Source organism: Rhynchophorus ferrugineus, unplaced genomic scaffold (genome assembly GCF_030347505.1).
Source record: "Rhynchophorus ferrugineus isolate W39M unplaced genomic scaffold, kcgeb_rfMv2 rfM3, whole genome shotgun sequence".
Taxonomy (NCBI): domain Eukaryota; kingdom Metazoa; phylum Arthropoda; class Insecta; order Coleoptera; family Curculionidae; genus Rhynchophorus; species Rhynchophorus ferrugineus.
In genome coordinates this window covers 60,239,145-60,256,711 of record NW_027472582.1, presented here as the reverse complement: position 1 = coordinate 60,256,711, position 17,567 = coordinate 60,239,145, and the positions used below count along the sequence as shown (strand labels likewise).

The 17,567-nt window shown below is 29.7% G+C and overlaps 1 protein-coding gene across 4 annotated transcripts in view; it reads left to right on the top strand.

The window, feature by feature from the left end:
- LOC143193050 (high affinity nerve growth factor receptor) overlaps positions 1-17,567 on the top strand; it is a 285,362-nt gene that overhangs the window by 115,631 nt on the left and 152,164 nt on the right. For 3 of the 4 annotated variants that reach the window (XM_076398989.1, XM_076398986.1, XM_076398988.1), the window contains one exon: positions 6,514-6,543. The exons of the other annotated variant lie outside the window; for it this stretch is intronic. Coding sequence is in view for 1 of the 3 variants with exons in the window: in XM_076398986.1 (XP_076255101.1) it covers positions 6,514-6,543 (30 nt within the window). In the remaining 2 variants the exon portion in view is untranslated. The remainder of the gene's footprint in view (positions 1-6,513; positions 6,544-17,567) is intronic. 4 annotated transcript variants of the gene reach the window in all.

Genomic DNA, 17,567 nt, shown 5'->3' with positions numbered 1-17,567 from the left:
GTTTTTACACTATATTTATTATCATTTTGCCATGAGTGACCCAATGTGCCATTCTGAAATGTTCAGGTCTCATTTAAATATATAAATTGATATAATAATTCTTCCTTAATTTGGTTATATGTTTGTAAAAATTGCATTTTTTTAAAAGCAATCTCTGCAAGTTCCATTAAACCTTTCCGAGGGTTATCTTTACATCACTTAAATCTTATATTAATCTTATATTACGATGTTCTACGTCCATCAAATAACTGTATATCTTTTGGCTTTTTATGGATACTTTCCTGACTAACAATTTTCTCTAGAGTAATTGTATTAAATTATGTTTTGATTGAAAATACTACTTACTGTTTTTATAGGTTTCGTATATTTGATCTCTGATACAACAAACATCAAGCTGATATTGATATCACATGTTTTGCATAAACACTGTTTCTTTTTGGTGAATTTAAGATTATATTTATTTTTTAGATATCGTCCCCGTACTAATATTCAGTGCCGCTGAAACGCTCAAAAAAAAATATTTTCAATAAAAACCGCGACGGTTTGAAATTTATTAAAACAAAGCGTTAAAAGAACGTTAAGATAACTTTTGCAGGCTCTTGCTGTTATATGTTTGAGTTTCCTTAACGGCATTCTATCTCTTTTTAAATAGAATAAAATGAAAAGGCCACTATTGTCTGACTGTAAAACGAATGTACAACTTTCGACAGACACATATTGATCACGTGTTTCACTACTATTTTAAGTAGACTATTGAGTACTAATACTGAGTATTCTATAAATGTTACTAAAACTTCATTTGTATCAATACTCTGTTATTGGACCTTATTTGTACGATGTGTTAATCAACTTTGTTCAATCAACCTGTTATAAATTTAATTAATTAATTTTAATTTAATTATAATTCTATTTTAATTCTAAAACGCCGGGAAAATATATGTAATGTGTTGAAAGGGAATCTGAAATAATTTGGCTTGCCAATGACTCGTATTACTCGCCTACTTATTATACATACAGTTACAAAAAATAATTTTCGTTGTCGATCAAATTTTATCAAATAGCGATAATGTGAAAATATATTTTCAGGGTATTATTAATTTTTCTTTCAAGACCACATATTAAACTGTCAATGGCAACTAAATATCGTACGCTTCGAGCAACTGGATGAAGGAAAAAAATATATTAAGTCTCCATTAAACTTCCATTAAGCTTCACGGTCTAAAATTAACTCAATCGATCTGAGTTAATAGATAATTATCGCTATTGAGGTTTACTCTATTACAGATTCTTCATTTTAGACCCAATAGTAATTTGAAAGAAATTTTCTATATTTACGGAGTTGAGACAAACAATAATATTTTATCAATACAGTTTTAAATATACTACACTTTTTCCATTGACCTTCTAAATTATAGACTGAATTCTTGAAGATATATAGGCGGAGTTTTATGTGTGAACTGAATGAAGAATACCTTGATATAATTGAGAAAATAATTAACACTATATGAACGAAAAGAACTTTTGGTTTTCAGCTTTGAACAATATTTAAAAATATTTTTACATTACTTAACATCGTATATACATTCAAGAAAGTCGGGTTTCCAAGGTTCATAATAATAATTCTCATAATAACAGATGCCTAATGAGCATTGAAACATATTTGTGACAGATGATTTTATAAGGTGTTACTATTAGTATTTTTGAACAAAAACATTATTGTGTGTTATTTCTTTGAAATTGGGGCTGATTAGACTGGTGGATATATTATGTCAGATTTTGATACGTTAAAATTGGATTCAATATTTAAAGAGAAATATGATTCAAAAAATGATGTCATATGACATATAACTCGTGAAATACCATTTAAAAAGGAAATTGCATGAGAAACTTTTTAGTCCCCTCTATTATATGATTTAACACCACTTGAGTTATTTTTATGGAGTTAGTTGAATACTTATTTCAAGAAGTCCACAACCATCTGATAAAAGATATTTAACACACTATCAACGAAATTAAGCCACATTTATGCTATATGGTCGCGGGAAATAGCAAAGTCCGAAGAGGTTAAATCTGGTGAATAACCTGAATGTTGAAACAATCTCTACCTTAATTTACTAATATTCGCAATGCTTCTTATTTGACCTAGAAATGATGCCTTGTTTCAATAAAAAATTACTCGTAACATACAACACAACAATACAACACATGATTCAGTTTACGTTTAGCAGTAAGACTTTGTGCTTTGGTGTCGATATGGATGGTTCTCCTAAATCAATTCATGACTTTTTGAAGCAATGCCTTCCGGTTTAATTGAACGGTTTGAGAGGGCCATTTTGACTCGCTTTTGGATCTATCTCATTGCATATAAAAATCTGGAGACAATTGCCAATTCATCAACTGTCAAACTATCTGAAAGTTCTTTGAGGGTGTGCGATGGGAGTTTTTCCAATAAGTCGTGTAGTTTATTGTCCTTGAACTTGTGTGATACTTCAGGTAGTTAATTGTCAGTTACATCAAGATCAGCACTGAAACCAAAACCGATAACTAGAGTATGATGGAGCAACACCACCCTATATTTCTAAAAATATTTTTTAGACTTTGGCAACACATTTCCTCAAAATATGTAATAAAAATAATGAATACCAAAAATGCAATGTTGACAATATTGAATGATGCTATAATGCCGATTGGAAAACCCTTCTTTGATACAAAGAATTATACAAACCATCGAATTTTACGAACATATATTGTTGCCGGCTTGGTTGGCGCAGTGGTGAAGGCGACAGGATGGTCCACCAAGTGCAAAATCCGATAAGATAAATGATCCCAATCCCGCAAATAACCAGGCTGGGTATGACCGGACGTCTTCTGGGATGATCTCCCAATGGGACACTCGCCAATCGGTAGGCTTAATGCCGAGCACAGTGGTTCGGAGCCCACGTTAAACATTAGGTACAGTCCACATAAACCCTCGTTTGTAAAAAGGAGACTTTAAAGTATGAAATATATCTGATGAAAATACATGTACTAATACATTAACTAATTTTCTGTCAATATATCAGAACTTAATACAAGAGTAACAATCCATTCATAACTACAAATTACCGGATTACAAACAAGTAATAGTATATATATATATATATATATAAATTACAATTTATATATATATATATATATATATATATATATATATATATATATAAATTTCTGTATACATCTTTCTTGATAAAACTACATTTAGTCATTGTATTCTCCTTAATGCAGTTCATCATTATTAGTTGTTTCCTCAACAATCCATTCATCAAAAGGGGAATTATCAATATCAAATTTGCACTCATTACAAGAATAAAAAATTAAGCATTTTATATAATAGACCAATTCTAGACTAACAAACTTTATAAAACATATCTTGAATAAAATCTTGACATTAATGACTTTATCTAAAAAAACGTAAGTTCATAATTTTTTTTCGTTATTTTACAATAAGATATTGATAATAATGTTTGACGATATTCAGAAGTGGAAGCGTGCTATTTTAAGATACTGATACTATATCAAAAATAAATAAAAATATAATTAAAAGGTACTCCTTCAATTTTGTATTGAAAATTTATTATTTTTGAAAATAGTCCAGATAAACCAGATTAAAACAGTCTATATAATTCCTCGTTGATAAAAAGGAGACATTAAAATATTTAAAAAAAAAAATATCGGAACTTTTTTAGTAGAGCAGAGATTAGCTACTGTATAATTAATATCTGTTTTTAGTTATTAAAAATATATATAAATAAACAGCGGCATGGAAATCATTTCAAACTGTTTTTTACAACATTCTTGGTAACCACAAATTACCGGATTACAAACAAGTAGTCGACAAATTGTTACAATATTGCCACAGCATTGGAGCCGGAATATATATATATATATATATATATATATATATATATATATATATACATATATATATATTATATTATATATATTACTGTATACATCTTTCTTGATAAAACTACATTTAGTCACTGTATTCTCCTTAATGAATATCCATTACAAGAATAAAAAATTAAACATTTTATATAATATGCCAATTTTAGATTAACAAAACTTTATAAATCATATCTTGAGTAAAATCTTGACATGTCTTTATTTCGTTATTTTACAACAAGATATTGATAACAAAGAACAGTACTTTCCATAATCTCAATTTCGTTACGCATTCATTATTTTTTGAACTCAATATTTAGAAAAAAAAACCAATCTGGAATGTTTCTCGGTCGACGTAGAATTAAAATTATAACAATAAGTTCATCAGCGTTAATAACATGAGCGATTTGACGTCCTCTGATAGATTGGATATTTTCCAAGCGAGGCATGGGTGCATTCTTTAAACGTGCCTACATAAAAATTTAATCTTAAGGCCGAGAGGTCACCAGATAAAAACAGATTATTTTTGTCTTAAAACATGTTTGATTCGAAACCGCTCCAGATATGCTTCGTAATAAAAAAGGGACAAATTTTACGTCGATATGGTAAATTTGTGATTTATAATCTCTTTTTTATTACTTTATTAATATATTGTTACTAGTTGTTTCCGTCTAACCTACAATTTGTATTTATAATAACTTAAATCTAGGTATATAACTAGGAGGACCCATCGGCCTTAACTCAGTCTCTGGTAAAATAATGTTTATACATGTCACTGCTGAATTTTTTAATATTTGCACCTCACTCATTGATTCTTTTGAGTCTGTGCCCTGTTCTGGTGGTATCCAGTGGTTGCAATATTTCAATATTCGTATTAAAATGACTTTCCTCAGGCCCCCTTGCAATTCTCTTGATTTCTTAACTGACTGTGGGTATCTGAAGGTCTCGATGTAGGTAATCAGTCCTATAGTATTTGGATGCACCCACAATACCTCTCAGGACTTTGTTCTGAAAAATTTGTAATTGAAAATTTGTTACTCTTTGTAGAACATCCCCATAATTGAACTCCGTATGTCCATATAGGTTTTCAGTATTTGCTTATATAATAGCAATTTATTATACACTGATAATTGTGAATTTCTTCCAATTAGCCAGTACATTTTCCTATATTTCAATTCCAATTCTTTTCTTTTGTTCTTTATATGTCCCTTCCAGCGAAGTTTTGCATAGAAATTTATTCCAAGATATTTAGCGTTGTTGCTATATAATGTTATTGGTGCTTGTACGGTCTGTTTATAGGTGAACTGCATATGTACAGATTTACTTTAATTAATTCTTATTTTCCAAGCTTGCGTTCAATTATTAATATTGACACTTTCCTGTTGTAATTTTCGTGAGGCTTCTTCACTATTGTCTCCAACAGCTGTAATCGCAGTATCATCAGCAAATGTAGCCATCGTAATATTCTCCATTTGTGGTATATCACAAATGTAAAGTAGATATGCATTGGTCCCAGTACACTTCTTTGTGGTACACCTGCTTTAGCTTCTTTTATTGTAGAGTAAGCTTCTTCTTGTTTGACTCTAAACATTCTGGTTGTAACGTATGATTTTAATAGTTCGGTGTGTTATTTTGGTAGCATTTTCTGTAGCTTATGAACAAGGCCTTCATGCCAAACCTTATCCAAGGCTTGTGCTACATCTAAAAATATAGGTGAGCATACTTTTTTACTTTAGTAGGCTTTTTCAATAGCAGCTGTTATTCTGTGGACCTGGTCAATTGTTGAGTGCTTGTTAATAAACCCAAACTGGTGTGTTGTTTAGGTTTTTTTTTCTCTATGAATAATCTTTATGAAATAATTTTTTTTTAAATTTACGTGAATTTTAATTTTCAAGTGAAGTTTAATTTACGTGAATGGTTTTTTTAAAATAACAGTAATAAATACTAATTCATTATGAAACATGTTTTGTTATTATAGGAGAAGATCCTTTTCTAATAACGATTATCTTATGTCAGGTCTGAGAAAGCAAATAAAAAAACTAGTGAAAAACTAGTAAACTAGACATACTAACTCTAACATACTAACTATGAAACTAGTAACAAATGAAACATTGGAATTATTATGTTTAATTGGACAGTGAATAACAATTAGTAAACATTTGGTAGTCGATTTCATTCAATGTTTCCCACCAGTAACAATATTAGTTGTAGAAATTGCTTTGTTGAATTGTTTAAATGCTGTTTAATTTGTTAAATATTTTACAATATTTACCTAAATTAGCTTAGTTCAACTCAATTGATAAACATAATTTACTTACATTTAAACTGTAAGAAACACATTTTAATTTCCTAAAGAAAATAAATTAAGTTTTAGAAATAAATCGTAGCTTTTTAATAAAGACGACATAGGGAACAATACTCCGTTATTTTTGTAACAATCTATCTTCCATACTTTCCTCAAAACGATTCTCCCTTTTTTTTGTTCAAATAAAATTTGAAAACACAATAATACGTTTAGAATTAACCTAATTTTCAATATTAAATATAGAGCAAGATTGTTTTATTAATATTCTTGTTTTCTTTTTTCAGAGGACAGCAGTTTATTATTAACAGCAGTTGGTAAGTAGGATATTTGTTGTATTTATGGATTAGTAATGTAAAAAATATGATTAATCTACTTCAGGGTATTTCAGTAACAAAATACTATTTGAATACGATCCAAATTAGTCTACCGAGAATAATGAGAGATGTTCTTGAGAAGAAATAAATGACAATAATTAATTATTCTGCTTTACAATTACCCAAATTGGTAGTATTACGGTTTATTAAAACTTAAAATATAACTAACAGAAGGTATATAGCTTGCTTGGAGGAGTAGTAAAAGCGATAGGACGGTCCACCGAATGTTGGACGGTCGCGGGTTCGAATCCTGCTGGGGCATGGTCATACATTTATGTCTGTGATTGTTTAATATTTGTAATTGTCCTAGAAAAGAGTGTAATATCCGTCAAAGATCATTTTCTTTATTATTTTGATCATTATCCCAGTCACGCCAGTAGCCAAGTTAGGTAAGACCGGTTGTCTTCTGGGATGATTTCTAAACGAGCACAACAGAGCTTGGCTATTTAAAAATATAACCAGCTAATATATTCACTTATATCCTTGCCGAACGAAAAAACTATAAACAAACAAATTTTTTATAATTGTTATAAATCCTTTTAAAATCCTTCCTTAAAAATGTTTTCAAATATATATATATTGTAAGATGTAAAGTGAAATACAAATCATCTACTTCTGTATAATAGTTTACTTTCTGTAAGTTCTGTAAGGTTTACCTCAACCTTAATTATTAGTTTAATTCATTACTCTGGTGTATTTTTAATCGAATAAATTTAGATTCAAGATGAGTGAGTTAAAAGAATCAGTTATATTTGGCGATTGCATGTATTATGTTAAATTTTTTCACTTTAAAAAGAAATTTATTGAGAAAAATTCCTACAATATATTAGTCAAAATAGTTTCTATCATACCTTGTTCTATTAAAAGAACCATATAGGCTAGGCAGCACCCCATTCATGAAACCGTGTGACAGCCACACCGTACTGGATCGATATGAATAAGTGGTAAACAGAAGGCACTATGTTTGGTGAGTACGCTGGCATTTTTCACAAGTCTTGCAACATGTTAGTGTTGTAATGCGAGAAGATGACTGCGTCTATTACTCCAAATTTTTAATCTCTTTTTGTTACAATACGTGATTCAATTAGTTCATCAAATGATGTTAGTAGACATTGCAGTCATTTCGTTGGGTTTTTGGCTGCTTTATATACACTACGTCTTACTGGTCTCACCATATGGATAGAAATAATGTATAGCCACTTTGGTGTCAATATGAACTTATATATGGCTTTCCTGCCTTAACTTCCAACTGATTGCGATAAAATTGCATTTTCCATATACCATGATACACTAAACTTCATAGTTTCGCTTTTAAATTTCCTTTAATCGGATACAAAATAGATAATTGAAGCTTTGGGAAATTAAAATACATGCAAGTATTTAGTGCTTGTATAATGTGAACGAAGTAATTTTTAGTATATGTCAAATAACAGATGAAATTAATATTTACTTTTGTGCTTATACGCCTTGTAAGTATTATCTTACTAATTAGTAGTAGTAATTAAGTAGTAGAAGTACTGACACGTTTCGACTGCGATAACTTCAACATGAATTAAAGAGCATTAGGAGCATTTAAAGACTATTTATCGTTTGATATATTATAAACCAAAAAATTCACCCACTATAAAACATTCCGATAATTTCGAATAAATACAGCCAGATGTGAGAGGAATAAAGTGAATATTGAAATAATCTATTAGGGTATTTTTTCACTATTCTATTAGTCCAATAAGTTAATATTACATCCAATAATAATTTAAGACTGCTATTTCATCATTATGGGGTAATGATCGCATAAAATTTCTTTTGCATCCTAATAATACTAACATTCTGCTTAGGAACTAGTTTAATTTTATGTTTTTTTGAGTTGTGTTTTCTTAAAAAGTATACATATTCCACACAATGTATATGTGAGAGTCATTTAGGTCAGAGTCGGGTATGTTTTATTCAACTGTACCATACAGTCTCGGGATTCCCTACATTTGGTGTTTACAAATTGCATTATCGCCACTCGGAGATGGACTTCATACAAGAGAAGCCCTTTAAAAGCTGTTGCTTAATTAACGAGAATGAAGGGGCCATTTATTCGTCGATTCGGTTAAATTGTCGTGAACTGTTGATTGCTTTATGGTCAAAGCAGATTCGTTACTTTGAACAAAATGCATATGTTTTTTTTTTCTTTTGTTTTTGGAAATTACAGTGGTCAGATATATATTTACTGGATAAACATATTTAAATAAAATAGTAGCATAGTATATTAGGTAATTACAAACAATTGAACGAAAACCGTTTCACATAAATTTATACATTAACGCGATACTTTACATATATAAATCTGAATAAAAATCTGAATTAATTTTACTTAACAGAACCAAATTTTTTTTTCAATTATCATAATATCATAACTTATATGACATAACATATTTGAGAAAATTTTATTTCATCCTGCATTTGCTTGATACTTAATAATGAAGTATTTTTAATGACATATTTTAGCGATTTTTTAAAATCCCCTCATTGATTGATTCGTTCTTATGCATGTTTTATTTCGTCCTGAATAATATTATTTAAACCCTATAAAGAAACGACATATGACATCGGATTACATCGAAAATAGGATATTACGGAAGGGATGCGATTTATCAAGTCTGACTTTGTTTATCCATATTCATATAACGTTATTTGTTATTACTTCAAAGATTGCAAAATATTCATAACAAGTTAATAGAAAAGTCCCCGGTCTACCACAGTAAAACACATTTTTTTACCAAAATTATTTTTTTATTCAACATAATTCCCCATAGCGACGCTCCAACTTTTCGATACTGTTTTTGTAGTACAATTTGTCCTTTGCCTCAAAATAGGCATCAGTTTCGTTGATCACCTCTTCATTCGACGGAAATTTATTCCCAACGAGCATTCTTTTGACACCTGAGAACAGGAAATAGTCGCTGGGGGTCAGATCTGGAGAATCCGGTAGATTAGGAAGCAATTCAAAACCCAATTAATGGATTTTTGATACGATGCATTGTCTTGGTGAAGCAGCACTTTCTTTTTCTTCAAATGCGGCCGTTTTCGGCGATTTCGTCCTTCAAACGGTCCAATAACGCTATATAATAGTCGCTGTTGATGGTACTTCCTTTCTCGACATAGTCAATGAAAATTATTCCATGCGCATCCCAAAATACAGATACCATAACCTTGCCAGCTGACTGTTGCCTTTTCTCACGCTTTGGGACGGGTTCATCGTGTGCAGTCCACTCGAATGACTGTTGATTGGTCGCAGTAAAATGATGGAACCATGTTTCATCCATTGTCACATATCGACGCAAAAACTCGAGTTTGTTACCGTTGATCATCTTCAAACACTGCTCCGAATCATCAACTCGTTGTTCTTTTTGGTCAAAAATGAGCTCGCGCGATACCTACTTTGCGCAGAGCTTTCTCATACCGAAATATTCGTGAATGATATGATCTACAGGTTCAGTTGATATCTTTAGAGCGTCTGCTATTTCATTCAGTTTCAATTTACGGTCATTCAAAATCATTTTGCGGATTGTTTTAATGTTTTCGTCGGTAACAACCTCTTTTGGGCGTCCACTGCGTTCACAGTCTTCGGTGCTGATTTCACCATGCCTAGAACTTAGCATGTCAATCCTTGATGGTTGATTTTCCTTGGGCAGTATCCGGAAACTCGACATCAAGCCAAGTTTTTGCTTCAACTTTATTTTTCCCTTCATAAAACAATATTTTATCAACACATAAAATTCCTTTTTATCCATTTTTTCACAATAATAAAAGTTGCTTCACTCAAAATGCTATAATTTACAAATTACAAACAAATAGTCAACTAATAAACAAATTTACAAACTAATAATCCGACAGCTGTCAAATTTATACACGCATCTTTTCAGGGTTAGCGCTAATTAACAAACATATGGATTTAATTCCACTAGCGCCATCTATATGTCAGGTCGATAATTTTTCGACTGACCTGTTATGTTGAAGCTAGAACGGGTAGAATACATCTTATTATGCTTTTCACAACAAAATATTTTATTATATATTATGCTTTATACATCCAGATTATTATTAGAATATTAGCCTATCATGACATAGTTCTACTTAAACTACTTACTACTTATAAGACAAGCCTGGAAAGAGGAAATATATTATATAATGCAGAAATGACGAATAATATAAGTCCAAGTAAGAATGTTGATAATAATATTATATTTATTTTTAATAATAATGATAAAATTATAACTTTTTTAATGTAATAAAGTAAATAGAATAATAGGTTTAGGTAAATATTGAGTTAAATTGGATGTATATAGTGGAATACAAAATAGGTGCAGTGGATAGGCTAAGTAAGGTTTTCCTTTATTTTTATTTACTTATTAAAATTATTAAAATTATGTAAAAATAATTAATAATTAAAAATATGTAATAAAGGAAAAATACAAAGAAGTTTTTTAAAGATACAAAGATACTTACTCATACTCATTTAAATGAATTAGATAATATTACTGCAATATTTAAAATTCGCTAATACTTGTTTTGCATTTGATTCCTTTGAAGTTTTTAGATATATCTTTATTGCCATTTAACGGCGCCTTATAAACCGAATAAACATATATCTGTTATTTTAAGGATCTTTACTGCTGCTTAGCAATGCAAGTTCTCGTTAACCTATTTTAATTTAATATGTACGATGCATTCTTCATTGTATATGTTCGGCAGTACGATATACTACTTGTTTGCATCTGCCACAGCCAGCCTATATAAGTATATACTAAGGTAATATTATTTTAGCCTCAGATAGATTCTAGAAATACCCTTAGGCTGTCGTTTACAGTCTTGTGCGCTACTCTTATATTGATATAGGCTTGCCTTTCGTCGGCAAATGTATTTTAAATAGATAGATAGTTTTGCTACTTCTAAATCTGTTTACAAGACAATAAATTTGCATAATATTATTCGCTGATGTTAATTTTGCCCTTTTTTGAGATAGTTAATGAAAGAAATTTCTTATGCATTCTAGAAAGAGATGTTATCTCTTACCATCTGAGCTGCATTTAGGTCACCTTGAATAGTTTTCACCAAATGTTAATGGTATGAAAGTTAGCACGCGTTATTAGATTGATTTTCTATTCAAACATCATGATATAATTTTTTGTTCTGGCCAAAAACCAGATGGTGGAATGCATGACGCGTACCTGGTCGCGGAGACTTACCCTGGAGTGACAAATTGGACCGGGTTATGTGGGACTGCCTCTGGGCTTATCAATACACTAAACCGAATGATATAATATATAGCAGCGTGCCTAAGTGTTATTTATGTGCCAAATTGTAATTGCTTATTTATTCTAGTTCGTTTTACAAAATAGTCTTATTTTTAATCTTAATCAATACAATTTCCTGGTTGAATTATTTCCTAAACATGCCTCCACTGACTTCTGCTGCTTTAAGACATGGCTTGTTACTTGCTACAAGATTATTTTTTTTTGTTTTCGTAATAACGTCCTATCAGAATTATTGAGTTAAAGTGCCTCTAATGTGTAATTACAACACTTGTTGCTGAAGTTGAAAATATATATAATACATATTTATCCATACATGTTAATTTTTCTACTATAAACTGATCTTGAACTATCTATATATCTCTATAACTGACTGAGTTATATTAATTTAGATATATTTTGTTGGTAACTGAATTGTTTGTATATGTCACAAAATTATATTATTTTTGTATTGTTTAGGCTTGGCTTTGGCATTGAACGTCTTCCGATTTTCCGTCACATCAGCTCAGCAGTATTATATAGAAATGTGTGATTATTTTAGTTTAAAAATATGTGAAATCTTTGTACATGCCTTTGAAATTTGAGGGATTCCCTCGATCTTCCCCCTTCCCCCCAAGAGATCCTGACCTGGCTCCAATGGGACCACCTTGAAAGTGTACTCTTTCGAATAAAATAAAGAATTTTGAAAATCGGTCCACAATCGACGAAGATATGGGCGAACATAAATTAAATAATATGTATACAGATAAATTCGTTTAGGTTATAGCCAGCCATATAGTGTCTGATAGCGGAACAAAAGAAATTATATATAATATTATTGTACAAAATGGCCATATAATGTTATACAAATACCGATAAAATTTTCGCTATATTTGAAGTATTTATTAGTTATGGTTATAATAACAGAATATAATGAGAACCTCGCTATAAATCTAGCTATGGTATTTAGGTTATAATTAATTATATTATATTTATGTTATTATTTTCATGGTAATAAGATACTGGAGGCGTAGAATAGAAGTGGAATTATATCTTAATTTACTGACTATTGTTGTTTAATTTTCTGACTTGAAGGTTGTAAGAATATCTGCAATGTTTTGTCTGTATAATCATTATATGTTATAGCTTTATTTTCTTTAGCACCATGTAAGGAGATTTTCTTTAACAATATTATTTTATTCATAATACAATCAGCAATGATGTTCTTATTTAACTTATTTAAACGATTTAAAAAAGAAACCTGTTACATTTTATTATTTCGTTATTGAATATATTCCGTGCCAAATTAATAAATACATAAATATTAGAAATAACTCAGTTGTGTTCATGAAATACGGTTCCGTAATAATGATGTCTTTGTTTTCAAAAAGAACTTTTTTGTCGCAAAGATTGGCAAGCTAGCATTAAGTTTAGAAATTTTTCGTTGGGTTACTTTTTTGGAGAGATTTTATTGGGTAAAAGGGATGTTATAATAGTTATTAATTCCGAATAAATCAGTTATATTTGGAATGATTATTCTCCAAGCATTTATTTTGGAATCATTTATAATATTATAGGTTATGAGTTATTCCTATTTGTACAACTCCTGAGGTATATTCCAGTGCATCTTCTACATTAAAAGTCAGTTGAAACAATCTCTTATGACTTATAATTGCCAGATTGTCATGAAATATTGACAATTGTTTTTCAAGATTAACATGTTATCATTAGATTTAGACATTTTTAGTTGGGTTGTCTTTCTTTTTGACATATTGATACTAGTCATTAATTTTAAACAAATCTGGTACGTTTGAGATGATTATTCTCCAAGCATTTATTTTGGAATCATTAAATTATAGGTTATGAGTTATTCCTATTTGTACAACTCCTGACGTATATTCCAGTGCATCTTCTACATTAAAAGTCAATCGAAACAATCTCTTATGACTTATAATTGCCAGATTGTCATGAAATATTGACAATTGTTTTTCAAGGTCAGCGTGTTATCATTAGATTTAGACATTTTTAGTTGGATTGTCTTTCTTTTTGACATATTGATACTAGTCATTAGTTTTAAACAAATCTGGTATGTTTGAGATGCTTATTCTCCAAGTAGTTTGTTCTGAAATCACTGAAATTATGGGTTGTGACTTCGTGTTTGTACAACTCCTGGCTCGTATTTCAGCTTATCTACCATAATAATATATAATAATTTTATTACAATTATTGTTGCTGGTATTCCTCCTGATAATAATTTTATTATATATTTCAATAAAATTGATTGAGCCCAAAGATATATTTGATTTAGAATGAAACACTAAGCTTCTTTTTTTAAATGTTTTACTTATATTTATGATATTTATTATATTTAAATAGAATTTACGTTTCCTTGTTCACCCAATTCGTTGATTTTATTGATAAAATATAGATATTGTTTAAAACAAAATGAATATGGATAAATCATCATGCTTACACACATTTTCAATATATCTCGTTGCTTAATATGTATGGTATATCTCTTTAAATACAACTATATTAACTGTGATTTTTTTGTGAAATATATTTATAGCATAACAGGTATGCTAACAAACATTATATCTGGTATGCCAATAATATTCAGTGAAAATGTAACATAGGTATTTACCGCTACTTACTAAAATATTTTTATTGCTTGACAAAACACATAAACCTGGTTATGATCCTGGTTATTATGAGTATATAACTTACATTATTCCGTTAATATATTTAAACGCTATGGCCCATGCCTCTTTATTTTAAATGCATTGGAAACATACTAATATATTCAAGAACAGTGTAATTTTTTGGTGCTAGCCTTTGGCTTATATCTGTATTTTAAATTTTGTTAAATGAATAGGGGATGTTTCTTTATTCTGATGAAAAAAAACTAAAGATTATCCATCCATCCATCCATGATTCAGTTTTTATGAATATGAAAATGGCACGTAACGCTCCGATATTTATTGTTTTCAGTTTGATTCTGTGAAAGAAAATTATAACGAATAGTATCACAATTTTTATGTCTACTATATTATCCATAATAGTAGTAAATGTTGGCTTGTATAGCGCAGTGTTCAAGCCGACATAACATTATTCCTGCTTTTGTGATAGTAAATTAAATGTATGTTTGTGATTGCTTATAATTATGATTGTCCAGAAGGCCAGAGTGCAAAATCACTAACCAGGCTGGGTAAGACCGGATGTCTTCAAGGATGATCTCTAAGTTTGTCAATCGCCAGTCGGCAGGCTTAATGCTGAGGACCGTTGTTGTAGGTCCGGTCCAGATAAACCGTAGTTGGTAAGAAGACTTAACTAAACTATAATTTAATTTATATATATAACTATAGTTTAATAACTAAAATATAACAAAAAAAGTTGTAGTAAATATTTCGTAGCCGTATATTTTTATTAATTTTATTTATTTACAATTTTTAATAATTGATTAAAGCAATCTAAATTATCATTACCGATTACAATGACCATCTATTACTTCTGAACCTTATAAAAACAGAATTATATAAAATATTTCCATTTTAGCGCATATTTTGATACAATACTGGAGATTATAATTTAATGCCGATGTCCAACGCATCCAACAACGGTATTACGTGTTATTGTTATTTAAATTGCGAAATAATCATTTTTATGGGATTTGAAGGTATCCCTTTTAAACCTAATGAACAGCCGGTTATGAATAATTCAATAGTTGGACAACTCGTGCCTATCCTTTCATTCCCTTTTTCTAAACTGAACAAACAGATAAACTTTGAGATATTCTGTTGGGACATTGGTGTTTGATACCAAAGATTTCTTTTCTATCAAGTCGATCTATCAAAAATGAACTTATTACTTAACTATGTTTTGACATTGAATAGTAACTTTTAAATTGGCTAAAATCTGTACAAGTCATTGTCTAGAAAATATTACACAAGTATACACGGTTTTGGACCTGATCAACCAAAATCCGATTAGAAGGTAAATTGTGACGAAATTAAATGTTTTTTCTTTCATAATGATAATGCTTCGTTCTTAAGGCATTTTAAACACTTGTTTCTGGACAAATTGGCAGCACACCTCTGTCCGTACGTGGAACTGGCTTTGATACTGATGTTTACCAAACATTATCCACAAACGTAACAATAATATTTTTTATTATTTAAAATGATAACGGAAAACGCTATAACAACAAATTGGTGCATTTGGAGAATGAAATGCCATTTTCACTGTACAAAAATATTCAATTTTTTTAGAATTTCTGACTTCTGAATATATCCGAAATCATAGCTAACCATCATAGCTTAACATATCTAATAATTCCATTATATCGGATTATGTTACTACGACTAATAGGCTGTTTGAGATTTTAAAATTGACTCTAATGTGTAAGTTAATTAGTGGAAATTTTATTAAATAATATTAACAAGGGATAATGTGTGGTCAATCTATCAATAAGTGTTTGTATGTTGTTATGTTGTAAAATTGTTTCATTCTATTTTTATCAACAAAAATTACCATTTCTTTTAATGCATAACACAAGCACTTAAATTTCTGCCTAAAACGATTTGCTATTATGGTTTTGATTGTCTTAAAAAATTCCAATGCTTGTTGTTTGTTATGTTCGTCGAAACAGCATTAAAGTCACTGTTCTTCTAGTGTTAAACTTCTCACGATAATTTATCACACATAAGTATACGAAACATCTAGAAATGTGTTTAAATTTAAAGCCAATTTCCACACATGCTACATATAGCTATTCAGTGCTATTTTATTGGCGTTTAAAACGATTAGCAGTTTATATTAGAATATTTTAATATAATTTGTTAGTGAAGCCTTCTTCTGTCTATCATAAATTATAATTATACACATTTGCAAAAATATATTCTCACTTCCTATTACATTATATTTCTACTAATATTAATCAATAATTTGTATTAATTGTATAACACACACACACACCAGATGATTCTGGCATCAGATATTCAAAAACTAAACGTTCTATTATCAAATGCCTGTTTACAACGTTACAATACTCCACAGATAATGTAAAATAAATGAAGCTAAGGCGTCTGGTATCGTTTATTTTACATTTTTCTTATTGATAGTGAGGAACAAAGGTCTCTGTCTAGTTGTTCTGTTGTCAATAGAAATCAAAAAATATATAAAGGGTAAGATTTAATAACATAATCTTCATATTACGTATATAGTTTGGTAATCGCATTAAGATAATATGGAATGTACTCTATTTTATACTTTCTTTCTGTAACTGTAATGAGTTATGTTTTGAGTTATTGTATTAGAATGGTTATCAGAACATCCTATCTGAGCTAGAAGAGTGTATATGTTAACTCTTGTAACATTTAGAAGCAAGCTTCCATTGTCATGAAAGAAGATTATTTTGCAGCTATTACTTGTTATTACAGCAACGATAATTCGTTCAATTTTAATTTTTCATTTTCATTCGATTTTAGCAACTCGTAATACAAAGCTCTCTGTTTTCAACATATGATGTCGATGTAGATGATTCTCTAGGGTTAACCGAAAACATTTTGTCCTTGAAATTCTCGCAATAGATCGAGTTTTTATCACCAGTCACAGTACGCCACAGGAAACTTTAATTAAAACAATAAAATTGGGATGCTGAAGAGATTTGAACCATATTAATTG